This window comes from Coturnix japonica, chromosome 38 (assembly GCF_054131305.1).
Source record: "Coturnix japonica strain WE chromosome 38, WE-NBRP24, whole genome shotgun sequence".
NCBI lineage: Eukaryota > Metazoa > Chordata > Aves > Galliformes > Phasianidae > Coturnix > Coturnix japonica.
In genome coordinates, this window is record NC_140700.1 from 1,811,212 (window position 1) to 1,825,594 (window position 14,383).

General features: G+C 49.3%; 1 protein-coding gene across 3 annotated transcripts in view; it reads left to right on the forward strand.

Moving 5' to 3' along the window:
* KDM5B (lysine demethylase 5B) overlaps window positions 1-14,383 on the forward strand; it is a 35,622-nt gene that overhangs the window by 17,068 nt on the left and 4,171 nt on the right. For 2 of the 3 annotated variants that reach the window (XM_085527076.1, XM_085527075.1), the window contains exons 4-23: window positions 174-344; window positions 1,656-1,790; window positions 2,340-2,433; window positions 2,809-2,915; window positions 3,420-3,578; window positions 4,181-4,300; window positions 4,528-4,686; window positions 5,112-5,293; window positions 5,949-6,111; window positions 6,475-6,594; window positions 6,938-7,132; window positions 7,307-7,488; window positions 8,002-8,126; window positions 8,303-8,453; window positions 9,602-9,716; window positions 10,580-10,935; window positions 11,841-11,979; window positions 12,624-12,803; window positions 13,136-13,294; window positions 13,570-14,055. In XM_085527076.1, coding sequence (XP_085383202.1) covers window positions 174-344; window positions 1,656-1,790; window positions 2,340-2,433; window positions 2,809-2,915; window positions 3,420-3,578; window positions 4,181-4,300; window positions 4,528-4,686; window positions 5,112-5,293; window positions 5,949-6,111; window positions 6,475-6,594; window positions 6,938-7,132; window positions 7,307-7,488; window positions 8,002-8,126; window positions 8,303-8,453; window positions 9,602-9,716; window positions 10,580-10,935; window positions 11,841-11,979; window positions 12,624-12,803; window positions 13,136-13,294; window positions 13,570-14,055 — 3,498 coding nt within the window. The remainder of the gene's footprint in view (window positions 1-173; window positions 345-1,655; window positions 1,791-2,339; window positions 2,434-2,808; window positions 2,916-3,419; window positions 3,579-4,180; window positions 4,301-4,527; window positions 4,687-5,111; window positions 5,294-5,948; window positions 6,112-6,474; window positions 6,595-6,937; window positions 7,133-7,306; window positions 7,489-8,001; window positions 8,127-8,302; window positions 8,454-9,601; window positions 9,717-10,579; window positions 10,936-11,840; window positions 11,980-12,623; window positions 12,804-13,135; window positions 13,295-13,569; window positions 14,056-14,383) is intronic. The other variant, XM_015884840.3, reaches the window with a different exon arrangement.

The window sequence follows — 14,383 nt, forward strand, 5'->3', positions numbered from 1 at the left end:
TACATAATCTTCATATCTTTTTATTTTAATTGATAGTTTTAGAGTCATAGGATGAGTTTTCTCTATTAAAGCAGTAACTCTGTTGTGTCTCTGTCTCCTTTCACCCTCACAGTGCGTTCCTTCAATGCCGATCACCTTAGTGTTAAACCTGCAGCTGTTTTGTTCTCTTTCAGCTAGTTGCAGAAGAAGGAGGGTTTGATGTCGTTTGCAAAGAGAGGAAATGGACCAAAATAGCCACGAGGATGGGATTTGCTCCTGGCAAGGCCGTGGGTTCACACATCCGTGCGCATTATGAGCGAATTCTCTATCCTTACAACTTATTCCAGTCTGGAGCCAGCCTGCTGGTAAGTGTGTTGTGTCTGAACTCAAATCCTATCCATGTCAGAGTGTCTCTGTTAATTTTGTGTCAACAGAGTCTTTCCAGCGCCCGCGTTTCATGCTTTACAGCATGCAGTTAATAGTGTGCAGTCTGTGGTGATGCTGCAAGCCATGTAAAGAGCCACAGGAAAGCTTGTAACCAAGAGTAATGTTTAGAGCTGCTGCTAAATGGGATTCCTCAAGGTAACCTCATGGCCACCAACTGGAATACAGCCTTCCTGTATTTCCTCTCTGTATCATACAGAGCCCCCCAGTAATGACTGTTCTTACCTCCAGTGTAATGGTTTTAGTGCTGTCTTCTGGGCTTTCCCTTTGTTGAGCTGTGCTCTCTCTTTGCTTGGACACTGCACTGAAACAAGGCAAATGTGGCCATTTGTTGCTTTCTTTCAGTGTTTCATCCTTACTTTGTTTAGGAAGAGCTGTTTGCCTTCTAGATATTTGCTTTCAAGGATCGTATGTCCTCAGTTACCAGAAGGAGTAGGAACCAGGAGGAGTAGTGAAGGTTCAGGTTTCACATGAGGGTGTAATTGGAGGCTCCAGACCTTAGAAGAGTGGTTAAATCCAGCAGCATTCTGCCTGCCATGGCGTTGCTCTCCTATTCTGTTCACTCCTTTTCATCTCTCCCATCTTCTGAAGCGCCATTTTTCCCTCTCTTCCCTCCCCATCTCTGTAATCTGTTTTTCAAAGTCCGACTTCTTTTGTTGTCTGCAGAGAATCCATCCCTGTTCTCTTATAGTTCCCATCCTCTTTTCTCTGCTGCTGATAGAGTTCTGGTAGGAGCAGGCTCCCAGCACTGGGATGTGGCTGCAGCAGGTTGGGTGGGCTGGTTCAGATAAAGAGACTCCTCCTTTCCTTACTATTTGTTCTCTCCTTTAAAAGCAGGATGGAGAGCAGGCAGCAGTGTGGCTGCACATCACCTTGCTGCTTCTTGTGTGCCAGCAGCACAACGTGGGGCACTGCCAGGGCTTCATGTGTGCAGCTGGGAGTGTAAAGCAGCAACTGCTGGAGGAGTGTTGGGGCTGCAGCTCAGGGTCAGAAATGGTTTGGAGTTTGGAAGTGCAGTTGTAGTTGCTGGGCAAGAAAAAGGGATTTTGAAACTTGTTCAAAGTGGGACTGTTAAAACTGTCACAAATATTGTTCCTATTAACTGAGCATAGTAAATATGAAGGCCCCGTTCTGCATTCTTTCACACAAGCCAACAAATTGCTCAGCACAAAGTTCTTAATAGGAGCAGGGAAAGAAGTGAAGCAATCGTATTTCCAATTGTGTCTCTGCAGTGTCTGCAGAAGCCGGATCTCACCAGTGACACGAAGGACAAGGAGTACAAACCCCACGACATCCCACAGAGGCAGTCGGTGCAGCCGTCTGAAAGCTGCCCTCCTGCTCGCCGTGCAAAGCGCCTGCGGGCCGAGGTGAGCTGTGTGAGCTGCCCCATCTGTGTGCTCCATGCTGACCCAGCTGGGAGGCATCACCCAAGTGGAGCTGACCCAGGGGTTAATGGCACGGCGTGTTGTTGTGATGCCGTTTGAGTTGGGTATCTCCCCAGTCATTAAAACATAGAACGGTTTGGGTTGAGGGGAGCTGGCAGTGGTGCAGCCCCAGCCCTGTGCAGAGCAGCTCTCACTACACTATCTGTTCCCAGCCTGTTCAGCCAGCCCTGCCCTCAGTGCAGGGGGAATCCCAATGCACACCAGTGGTAAATGGTGGTTTATGAAATAGAAACAGATGTAAATATCCATAGCTTTGTGAAGTGTGTGATGCTTGATAGAGGAAAAGAAGAAAATCCAAAACCAGAGCTCAGGCCAGGAGTTCTGAGGAGCTCCATCCATGGGTGGGCAGCCCTGAGTTGAAGGGGCAGCAAAGGTTTTCCCAAGCACAAATGCAAACCCAGAGTGTTCTATTTAAGGGTGTTATGGGCTTGTTCATTTTTCCTCTCTTAATTCCTTTTTTCTCTTCATCAGGCAACCAACATTAAGACTGAATCTGATTCTCCAGAGGCGAGAACTCATAATCTGAGACGCAGGATGGGATGTGCACCTCCAAAGTGTGAGAATGGTGAGCAGAGAGCAGTAGGGTCCTCTGCATTGCACAGACATGGTTTTAAAGCCAGGCTTTAATTCAGCAGTTGGAATGATCCAGCACTGGCTGACGCGGGTACTGCTGGTGTTCAGATGTTGCCTCGGTGTAACCAAAGCTGTGTGTGTTGGTGCTTTGCTGCCATCCTGAGATGGGGCAGCAGAGCAGCCGATGGATGTGGCTACACTGCTGGCACTGAGCACAGCGTGCATTGGGGGTGAAGTAAACAGAGAGCCCTGTGCAAAATGTAACATCCTATGGCAGTCTTAACAAGTAATAACAAGCAAAATAACTAATAACCAGTGATGCTGAGTGTTAAATGTTTTATGTTGGTTTGCTTTTTACCTGCTGCAGCAGAAAAGGAAATGTACAGCGCAGTGAAACTTGCAGAGAAGAGAGAGCACGTTGGGGAGCAGGAGAAGGACAAATCCAAAGCCCGATCCAAAAAGCCCACCAGTGCTGTGAGTATCCCTGTGCTCCTTGGTGCCCCACACAGCTCCCAGGTGCTCCCGGGGTTCTCTGAGGGATGCAGTGATGTTTCCTGTCACTCATATCACAGTCAAACCTGGTGTGCTTTTTAATCACATGGTTGAAACAAAACTCTGTCTGTGCCTGATGGAGTGAAGATGCTTGCAAAGCTTTGGGCTGCTGCAAGCTGAAAATGATGGGATGGATGAGTTGCACAGTGTGCAGGACACGTAATTCGCTGGTCTCTATCTAGTTCCTGCTGAATTGTTTGAGGAAAAAGCCCTTGGAGGAGCCTGCAACTTCTGTGTGCCTCTAAGTGTGGGAGGCAGGCTGTGCTAAACTCTTGACACAGACCTAACATTGAGTGCACTTATCTGACTTCCACTGCAGAGGAGCAATGGGAATATGCTTCGCTGGGTGGCACAGTGACCAAACTGCTCTTTGGCCATGGGTTCCTTCAGTGCTCACATCCCTGCTCTGGCTGTGTTTTGTTACAGGTGGATTTGTACGTGTGTCTCTTATGTGGCAGTGGTAACGATGAGGACCGTCTCCTGTTGTGCGATGGCTGTGATGACAGTTACCATACCTTCTGTTTAATTCCACCCCTTCACGATGTTCCCAAAGGGGACTGGAGGTGCCCCCAGTGTTTGGCTCAGGTAATTGGATAAACAGCATAAGAGGGAGACTGAAAATCCTTTCCATTCTGAATGTGGGCTTAGGGACTGAAAGCACCATTTGTTATCACACAGTTGTGCAAACAAGGTGAGGGAGGAGGCAAGTAAAATGAAGGCCAGGTGTGCTCCATGTTGCACAGCTGTCATTTGATGCTCTGCAACCACAGACTGCTGTGCATTAACACGGCTGAAATTCCAAAGAATGCTTTGGATTTAATGGGCACCTTCCTTTTGTATTTCAGATGGGAGTGGCATCATATGCTTCACTATGGAAGCTTTTGCTTTTGTTTTTTTAGCTGTATTAGAGGAAGAAGAAATTGTGGCATTGACACATTGGGTCATTAATGTTTGTACGCATTTACCCATCAGTTTTGTTGCTTAGTGAATGAAGAGCAGAGGGTCAGGCTGCTCCTGAGTGCCCCTTCCAGCTGTTCCTCTGCCACTGTGATTTGAGGCAGTGGTTCCATTTGGGTCCACCTTCCTGCCCCCATTATGCAGGGCAGTCGTAGCTCACCTGTGTAAAATCAAAGTGTGAGATGTTGTGTGGCAACACATCACAGAAATAATTCCCTTTGTGATTGCAGGAGTGCAATAAGCCTCAGGAAGCGTTTGGCTTTGAGCAGGCAGCACGGGACTACACGCTCCGCACGTTTGGGGAGATGGCAGATGCCTTCAAGTCCGACTATTTTAACATGCCAGTCCACGTATGTTCTGTTTTCATCCTGATGCCATAATGCAGTTTGAATGTTCTGTGCTTATTGTAAACATGGGATTGGGTGGGAATGAGGGAGAGGAGGAGAATCCAGGTTTTGTATGGGGAAGAATTGGCAGCACAGAGGTTCCTGTTTGTGCTGGTGGTGTGCACTGAGCTTTGTATGTCCTCTGTGTGTGCACTCCCTGTGTGTTACATTCCCATCTTTGTCACACATAGATGGTCCCCACTGAGCTGGTTGAGAAGGAATTCTGGAGGCTCGTTAGCACCATCGAGGAGGACGTCACTGTGGAATATGGAGCTGATATCGCCTCAAAGGAGTTTGGCAGTGGGTTCCCAGTTCGAGATGGGAAATTCAAAGTGAGACCAGAAGAAGAGGTGGGTCCTTATCAGTTCACTGTGTGTGTTTGTATCAGTTCTCTGCATTGGTTCAAAGCAAAATAGTGGAACTGGTTTGCAAAGTGTTTGCTTTGTGTATCTGGTGTAGAACTTGAAGAGAGTTACATCAGTTGGGCAGAAATGAAATACGTGGTGATCGCACGTTAAAAGCCATAGGTTTACCACAGGAGTTAATAAATAACTTGGAGATTAAAATAAAAAGCACAAAACAATCTTGTTTTAACAAAGCAGGTCAGATAAGGTTACTGAGAAGAATCAGGACAACAGAGGTTTTGTTCCTTGACTAATTGACCCATTCCTGGTGTTTTTCAACTGGAAAAGATGCTGCTCTTCTCGTGTTCTTCTGGCAGCCACACACTGTTGGTTTATTTCACTTCATGTTTGTTAAACTCTTCATTGTTCAGGAATACCTCGATAGCGGCTGGAATTTAAACAACATGCCTGTGATGGAGCAGTCTGTCCTTGCCCACATCACCGCAGATATATGTGGGATGAAGTTGCCCTGGCTGTATGTGGGAATGTGCTTTTCTTCCTTTTGTTGGCACATTGAGGACCACTGGAGCTATTCCATCAACTACCTGCACTGGTGAGTGTGGGGGATTGACTCGATGGAGGCTCCGTGTCCCTTTCATTCACCCTTTCCTGAAAGCACGTTCACTGAGCTCAGCTGAGGGCACCACGTGGTTCTTCATTGCAGCCTGAGATGTGATGCCCTGTTTGCTGTGTTTGAACATTGGTCGTGTTTTGGAAGGGAACATCCATCCTCACCATGAGAGATGCAGTGGATGCCCCATCAAATGCTTTGTTATGCTCAGTGTGAAACTGGAAATCATGGAGGTTCTCTTAAAACCATTTAGCTTCTACCAACAGCCGTAGGGCCCCGTGTGCTGTTGTCTCTCATACCTTTGTTCCTCCATCACCTCTCCTCTTTGTGTCCATACCCCACTCTGTGTCCATAGCTGAGCTCCTGACTGCTGTCGCCCATTGCTCAGCGCACAGCAAGGAGTGGAATCCTCCATGGCTCACTTCTTGTTATTCCACAATGTTTAAAATAAGCTGTCTGAAATGTGAGCAGTGCAGAACGCAGGTCTGGAGGAGGGACCTGCATAAACTGTGAGGACTGAGGAGAGCACATAATCCTTATGTTTCCCCCTGGTGATAAACCCTTCTTTTGACGTGGTGTATTTAAGCAGAATATCTGACAGGGTTGTTTATAGTTAAGTTTTTAAATAATCTTGCAGGGGAGAGCCAAAGACGTGGTATGGAGCCCCAGGGTATGCAGCAGAACAGCTGGAGGACGTGATGAAGAAGCTTGCTCCAGAACTGTTTGAGTCTCAGCCAGACCTCTTGCACCAACTTGTCACCATAATGAACCCGAATACTTTGATGGCCCATGGAGTGCCTGTATGTTGGATTCCTGCACTGCTCCCCCCTGACTCAGCCCTCTTTCATCTGCACTGCATTCTGCTTCACGCTTGATAATTGAAACGACTTCCATTGCAGAGATGTTGGGGTTGTTTCCATGTGTGTTGTGTCTTCCTTGTGTGGTGCAATGTGTCTGTGTGGACGGGTGGGCAGTGGGGTCATTGCTTTGGGAGCTGCTTGGCAAATCTCTGGAGCTCCACCTTAATGTAATGTATTCCTTCATCTTGGATGGAAACGGTGGCCAGAGCTCCCGCCGTGCCTGTTTAATCAGACCCTTGTTTTTGTCAGGGGTCCAAAACCTGTTAGTTCCATTCACCTGATGGCGGCTGTGTTTTCTCCTAGGTTTATCGGACCAATCAATGTGCTGGAGAGTTTGTGATCACCTTTCCAAGAGCTTATCACAGCGGCTTCAATCAGGGTTTTAATTTTGCTGAAGCTGTGAACTTCTGCACTGTGGATTGGGTGCGTTCCAAACCCAACTTCTTATAAAGCATGCAGTTCCAGACTCGTCTCTAGGTGTCATACAGGCTGTGTTTTACTGCTGAGGTGCAGACCTGGCCCCCAGCTCAAGATGAAGCTGTTCTTATGTTGCTGGAAGCTGAACACAGTGAGCTGTGGCTGTGTGTGCTTCCTCTGCCAGAGGTCCTAGTGTCTCTTGTGCTGTGCTTAGAGTTAGGGGTGTTGCTGCTAGAAGGGTTTGTCTCAGCCTTTCCTTTGGTAGTAAAACATCATGGCGTAAAACATCAGTTCTGTAATGTGCATTTCACAAAGAGCTCTGTGTTCACATTGATTTTTGTCACTGCAGTTGCCATTGGGTCGCCAGTGTATCGAGCACTACCGCCTGCTGAGCCGCTACTGCGTGTTCTCTCACGATGAGATGATCTGTAAGATGGCCTCCAAGGCCGACGTCCTCGATGTCGTGGTAGCATCTACTGTTCAGAAAGACATGGCCATTATGATCGATGATGAGAAGATGCTGCGTGAGAAGGTTCAGAAACTGGTAAGTTGGGGGAATACTGCAGTGAAATGAGACAGTGCTGAGAGGCCCTGCAGGGCCCGTCTTCCCATCTGCCCTCTCAACAGAGATTTGTCTGCCTCGTATCTAAATGTTATTGCTCACCTGGTACGTTCAGCTTCTGAAGGAATAGACACGTGTTTGTTAACACTTCTGCAGGGGGTGACTGACTCAGAGCGAGTGGCGTTCGAGCTGTTCCCCGATGACGAGCGGCAGTGCTATAAGTGCAAAACCACTTGTTTCATGTCTGCTGTTTATTGCCCGTGTAAACCAGGACTGCTGGTGTGCTTGTATCACGTGGAGGATCTTTGTTCCTGCCCTACCTACCAATACAAGCTGGGGTAAGCAGATAAGCTGTGTTCTGGAGATATTTGCTGTGGCTGAGCTGTGTTGGTGATGCTGTGTTGTCTTTGGTGGTCCTTTGCAAGCAGAGCTCTCAAAACAAAGTTCCATTCATGTGCTTGTGCACAAAGATGTTTTCTGTTCAGCATTCAGCTCTTGCTCTATGATGGCAGAGATTGCTGAGCAAATTAATTTGCTTTATGATTTATAACAAGGTCATCTTTGCCTGCGTTACTTCCAGTCCTTGTGGAGTAACCTTTGGTTTGCCTTTGTTAGCCCTCCTTCCTGCTGTCTTTTTTTTCCTGCTCTTTGTCACATCTCAGCCCTACACAACGTACTGTCTGTGCTATTGGAGCTGCTGTATGACTGATGTGGGTGAGGTGCAGCACGCAGTGGTTGCAGCTCTGAGCTGTGAGCCCCTTGGGGCCGTTATGTTGCTGCTGAGTTGTATGGGCAGTGAGCTCTGCTCCCTCAGTCTCTGTTGAAGAGTTTGACCCCTGTGTTGCTCCCAGGTACCGCTACACGCTGGAGGAGCTCTACCCAATGATGAACGCCCTGAAGATGCGTGCAGAGTCATACAATGAATGGGCTTCCAACGTTAACGAAGCCTTGGAAGCAAAGATAAGCAATAAAAGAAGTGAGTGCCTTCCCTTTATCTGCAGCATGCTCTGTTATAATCCTGATTGTAAAGGGTTTGATTTTGGAACCTTAGCAAGTTTTGTCATATGTGACAATCAAAAGAGATCATATTTAATTTCATGGTTCGAAGTAAATATTTCAGCTCTTGTACTAACAAAGTGTCTTCCCCAAAAGGTCTCATCAGTTTTAAGGCTTTGATAGAAGAATCAGAACTGAAGAAGTTCCCGGATAATGACCTGCTGCGGCACCTCCGCTTGGTCACACAGGATGCAGATAAATGTGCCTCGGTTGCACAGCAGCTCCTTAATGGCAAAAGACAAACCAGGTATGTGCTGTTGTGTGTCTGCAGCAGAACATGAGCCACGTGTCAGTGCTGAGAGACTGACAAATAGATGGAGTCTTTTTGTTTTCTTGAGAGCCATCTTTATGGGGAGGTTCAGCTCTCCTTCATGTGAGCCATATGCAGCTCCCAGTCTGCTCTGCTCTTCCATCATTCCCTGAAGGCAGAAAGTGGTGGTGATGCTTTCAGATGAGCAGCTCCCGCTGAGCTGCAGTCCAGGTGTCCTCGTGGCACAGGGACTGAGAACTGCTGGGGCTGCCAACGTCACTGCATTCATTGCTCCTTATGGAAACCAAAGTGTGTGTTACCCAGCTTTGTGATGGTGGCGCTGCTCTGAGGGCTCTGAGGAGCACTTACATACAGTACATCTTCAGGTTATCTGTTGATGGAACCTGAAGGCAGGGCATTTTTTGTGTATTCCATTCCTGGGTATCTGGCTGCCTGCTCCTGCCAGCATGTTCTGTGCAGGAATTGAGTTCCCATTGCAGTTGTATGTCCTGCAGGGGTGTTGTTTTCCTCATTAATTTAAACAACGCGTTGTGGGTTCAATTGGAGCCAGCATTGTAAGAGATTTCTTTCCCTTCCTGCTCATACTGGCTTGGCACCAGAGAGCTTTTTAATGCCAGCTGGTTGTGCAGCACTGAGCAGCCTCTCGTTTGATGCATAGCGTTTAGGTAAAAATGATGATTTCAGCACAGAGAGGATTTCTGAGAAGTGCCTGCACGACCTGCGGGTATCAAACCCATTCAGAGGTGGGATTTGCTCCTCTGTCAGCCTGGGCACGGGGAGAGCTTCCTACAATAGGCATTGCAACAGAACTGCATGGTTTACCCACAATTGCTTTGTGTTCTGGAAAGAAGTCTGAGTTGGTTCTGTAACAAGCTGGTGCTCTGCCCAAGCTGAGGAGCCGTTCCAGAATATCGTTTAATATGAAGGAGTGTTTTCAACAATAGTTTATTCTGCTCTCATCAACTTGAGTTTCCCCCTATGTGAGCCCTGGGCTGCGGGATGCCTTGGGGTGCTGCGCTGCGTGTGAGCAAAGCCCATTTCACAAGAAATCAGAAGCAGATTTTGGAGCGGGTTAGATCTGGATTTAGTGGCATCTGACAAGGTTTAATTGGGTGCAATTGCAGGTATCGCTCCGGAGGAGGGAAATGCCCCAACCAACTGACTGTGAATGAGCTGCGGCTGTTTGTCAGGCAGCTCTATGCCCTCCCCTGCGTGCTCAGCCAGACACCACTGCTGAAGGTAATGTGGGCTCTGGGGGGGGTCCATGGTCCCTTCATTCACCTTGTGAAGCTGTTTGTGCCAAGGATGGAAGCTGGCAGGATTTCCAATGGCTTTAGAGGCTCTGTCAGGTCTGGAATATGGGACTCAGATATTGTAGAATTCTGTTTTGTTTTGTCGCTCTGAAGTTCTCTTGTTTATATAAAGCAGAGTTCCAGGTAGAGCAGATAATCCACACAGTTCCGATGTTCTTGAGCAGGGCAGTGTCAGACACGTGCAGTTGCAGCATTCTTTAGTGTTCTCCACAGTCCTAATGTAGGAAGTGGGAGTCACAGCTGAGCAGTGGGAAGCTGCAGCTCAGACATTGCTCAGTGCCTGCTGCCTGGGTACAGGGAAAGGACCTCAGCATGCAATTGTTTACATATCCAAACTGGGGAAAAAGTAGGATTGCTTTTAGAAGGAAAAAGGAAGAGAATAAAGGCAATTCCTGCTGTAGGATTCATACTGATGCCTGAGTTTCTGCCAATTGATTTGTGGTTTGAGGTATCTCTAAAGAGGCTTTGTTTCCATCATAGAATTACAGGGATGTTCTTCAGGCTTCATAAACATCCCAGAACAAAGCCAGGAGATGGCACTGATGGAGCACTGAAGTTCCCTTCAGAGCCTTTTGCTCCTCATGGGACACCCATCTCATGGCAGAGCTGGTGCTGCTGGAGGTGTCACTGTGGAGGAGGTGCCCATAATGTGCTGTGCACATCATTGTGCGCGTGGTAACGCAGTGGTTGTCAGCAAAATTAAGCTGAATGTTTAAGGTTGCACTTGAGTGTGTAGGAGGTTTGGCAGTCTGATTCGTTCTGTTTCATGGATGCATTTGTGTGTTGCAGGACCTTCTTGATCGCGTGGAAGCTTTTCAACAGCAAAGCCAAAAACTGCTCTCTGAAGAAATGCCGAGTGCTGCAGAGCTCCAGGAGCTCCTGGATGTCAGCTTTGACTTCGATGTGGATTTACCCCAACTTGCTGAGCTGCGGGTCCGGCTGGAGCAGGCCCGATGGCTGGAGGACGTGCAGATGGCTTCGTCAGAGCAGAACTCTCTCACTCTGGATGATATGAGGCGTCTCATTGACTCTGGTGTTGGCCTGGCTCCCTACCCAGCAGTTGAGAAGGCCATGGCAAAGCTGCAGGAGCTGCTGACTGTGTCCGAGCACTGGGATGACAAAGCCAGAAACCTGATAAAGGCCAGGTAGAAGCGGGATCTTTTGAGATGAGAATGGTTGGCTTTGTTTCTGGAGGGGCTCCCTGTTGTGGCTGTGCCAGGCAGATGCTTGTGCTGTCCTGGAGGGGGGTGGAGATGGGGCTGAGTGACAGGATTCTCTCCTGTACAGCCCTGTGTCAGTCAGGTGGGAGGTACATGCCCAAACTGAAATACTGGGAGGTCATAGAACCATTAAGGTTGGAAAAGACCCCTCAGGTTGTGCAGTCCAGTCCAGCAGCACCGTGCTGCTAAACCACAGCCCTAAAACTCCCAGGCTTTCCATTATGACAAACAATACAAAAGCAAAGTCAGTCACAGCCAAAGCCTCAGAGCTCAGGATGGGTAAGCAGTGGTCCTAGCACAATTTCAAAGCACAGCTTCAGTCAGAATCATGTGTATTAACTTACACAGCTTCCCTTTGCAACTGCTGATCCTTAACCTGACCAGAAAGCAGGAAGAAATGACGAGCCATGTAGAGCAATGGCTGTGTCTGACATTATTTGACACTCATGGGAGTGGTGCATATCCCACCAGTTACATTTAGGATCACAGAACCTAAGTGTTGTTCTCTGCTCTCTGAAACATCTGGTCTGGGATCTCACAGCTGATTCTGCAGTGGGGTTCAGTGTGTTGGGAGCACTGAGTATCCGCCCTCAGGAGCTGGTGGATGTTGGATCTCCCTGGAGCCCAGATGTGTATATATTTGAGCTTCCTGTAGTTAGCATTGCCAGCAGGAGCCTTCAGCACACAAACAAACATTTCTAGGGACTCTCCCTGTGTTGTTTGTGCCCCGTGTGCTCAGTGCACATCTCTGATGCTCAGCACAGCGCGGTTGCTCGGTGAGCCCTGTGTGTTGTGGCTGCTTTACATTCAGAGCTGTTTCTCATGCCCAGGCCAAGGCAGTCGCTCAGCAGCCTCATGGTGGCAGTGAAGGAGATAGAGGAGATCCCTGCCTACCTCCCCAGTGGCACGGCACTGAAGGACGCGGTTCAGAAGGCACAGGACTGGCTGCAGGAGGTGGAAGCTTTGCAGGTGCGTCAGCAGAGCTGTGGGCTTCTCCATGGGCAAAGGGAGCTGCTGTCACATCACCGCTGTGTGCATGGCGCCATCAGCAGTGCCTGCCCTGCAGTGTGGTGTGATGAGCCCTGATGGCTGTGGGTAAACTGACCAATATTCCCTTGCCCTGGCTTAGCAGTGAGCCCAGACTGTGGGTGTGCTGATGTTTTCAGGTCAATCCAACCTTGAATTGGGATTTTAATAGCAACTTATTTTGAGGTTTTATTTAAACAGTCTTTCGTAGGCATTAAATCCTTTGAAAGACCAAAGTGCGTTCCAGCTTGGCTAACTTTTGTTTGAAGGTTATCATGAGATGGCTTAATCAAAATGCCTCGGATTGTGAAATTCTGGCTGCTGGGGGTGGAAACGCGTCTCTGTGTGCTGGGGATTCAGGCTGCAGTTCCATGCAGGTGTCAGCAGGCGGCTGTGGGGCCGTGCCCAGCAAAGCTTTGGTCCCCGAGCTGTGGTTGTGGTGCTGGAGGTTGTGCACAGTGGTTCCCAGGCACCACATCAGCGCCTGTTGTGGCAGTGAGCTCTGTGCTGCTGGGCTCCTCGTGGTGCTCTGCCTTTAGTGTGACCCATTGAGCTCCTCATAGCATTCCCCATTTATAACCCCTCAGGTTGGAGGGCGCGTGCCGGTCCTGGATACGCTGGTGGAGCTGGTGACAAGGGGCCGTTCGATCCCGGTGCACCTGGACTACCTGCCACGGCTCGAGTCCCTGGTGGCGGAGGTGCAGGCGTGGAAGGAGTGTGCAGCCAACACGTTCCTGTGTGAGAACTCCCCGTATTCCCTTCTGGAGGTAAGAGAGCTCTGCTCTGCGCAGCACCACTGCAGCGAAAGCATGTCCAGGTTGTGGGATTAACTCAGCGAATGGTGGGAGTTGTTACCCCTTAGGATTGTACTGCTGATCATAAAGTGATTGCACTGTGCTGTGCTTCTAATTATAAACTTCAAGCACAGTGGGTCAGCCCTCAGTTTTCCACCTTCCAGCTCCCCCTGATTCCCAGCTGAGCCCAAATCTGTGGTGTAAAAACTGCAGGAATTCCTGATCCAAGGGGTTGCATGTGGCTGCATGAAAGCGGTGTGAACACAGTCAGAGCATCACATCCATAGTGCTCCTCTGCCCACCAGGTGCTTTGCCCCCGCTGTGATATTGGGACTCTGAGCCTGAAAAGAAAGCAGAAGAAGCTGAAGGAGCCAATGCCAAGTGGGAAGAAGAAGAGCACCAAACTGGAGAGCCTGAGTGACTTAGAGAGAGCTCTGAGTGAGAGCAAGGACACTGCGGCTGCGGTAAGCAATGCAGGTTGTCTTGACCTGGAGCTTCTTCTTGCAGTCTGTTTGCATTGGGTGTTGTTATTTGTACAAGCTTTGTGTCTCTGGTCCTGGTGGAAAAGCAGAACTGTGGAATCTCATCACTGCGTGTCCTGGTGGCTTCCCTTCAAATGCTGACAGCTCTGAGGGGAGGCGGGCAGGGCTGGAGCTCAGCAGACAGGAGATGCTTCTGAGCATTCCCATGCAGAGCTCCCTATGAGCACAGCTCACAGATCTCATCTCTCTGCTTTCAGATGGCGACGCTCGGGGAAGCGCGGCTCAAAGAGATGGAAGCTCTGCGCTCCCTGCGGGCGGCCAACGAAGGGAAGGTGCTGTGCAGCGAGGAGGACACGGAGCTGAAGGTCTGCGTGTGCCAGAAGGAGCCGGCTGCTCCCATGATCCAGTGTGAGCTCTGCAGAGGATTCTTCCACATCAGCTGCGTTTCTGTGCCCCACACTTTACAGGGGCCACGCGTGTGGCTCTGCCCGCACTGCCGCCGCTCGGAAAAGCCACCTTTGGAGAAGATCCTTCCTCTGCTGGCATCCCTACAGCGCATCCGCGTGCGGCTCCCCGAGGGGGATGCCCTGCGGTACATGATAGAGAGAACTGTGAACTGGCAGCACAGAGCGCAACAAATGTTATATTCAGGGAATCTCAAACTTCTACAGGACAAAGTTGGCTCAGGATTGCTGTACAGCAGGTGGCAGAGCACTGCGGGGCAGCTGCCCGAGACAAACAAGGTGAGGCTGAGTGCCCTGAGCAGCCCTGGATGTGGGTGGGATGTGGTCAGTGGGAGCAGCGTTGGACGCCTGTCTGCTTTTTGGGTGCTCTGTGTCTCCTTACAAAGACTGGCAAGACAGATTGCTTATGTTTTGCTTTACAGACATAAGGGTTCTTAGTTACAGTGTGTGTGTCTGTCCTCCAGCGACAGCTCGCTGTTCCATCCTGCTGGAGTCATGAGAACAGCGGCTCCTGAAGGACCTTTTCTTCCTTCTGCTTCTCCCTGCTCCTGGGCAATGATAGGCTGCCACTAATGGCAGTGCTGAGTGATTGTTTCTAGGAGCTCTC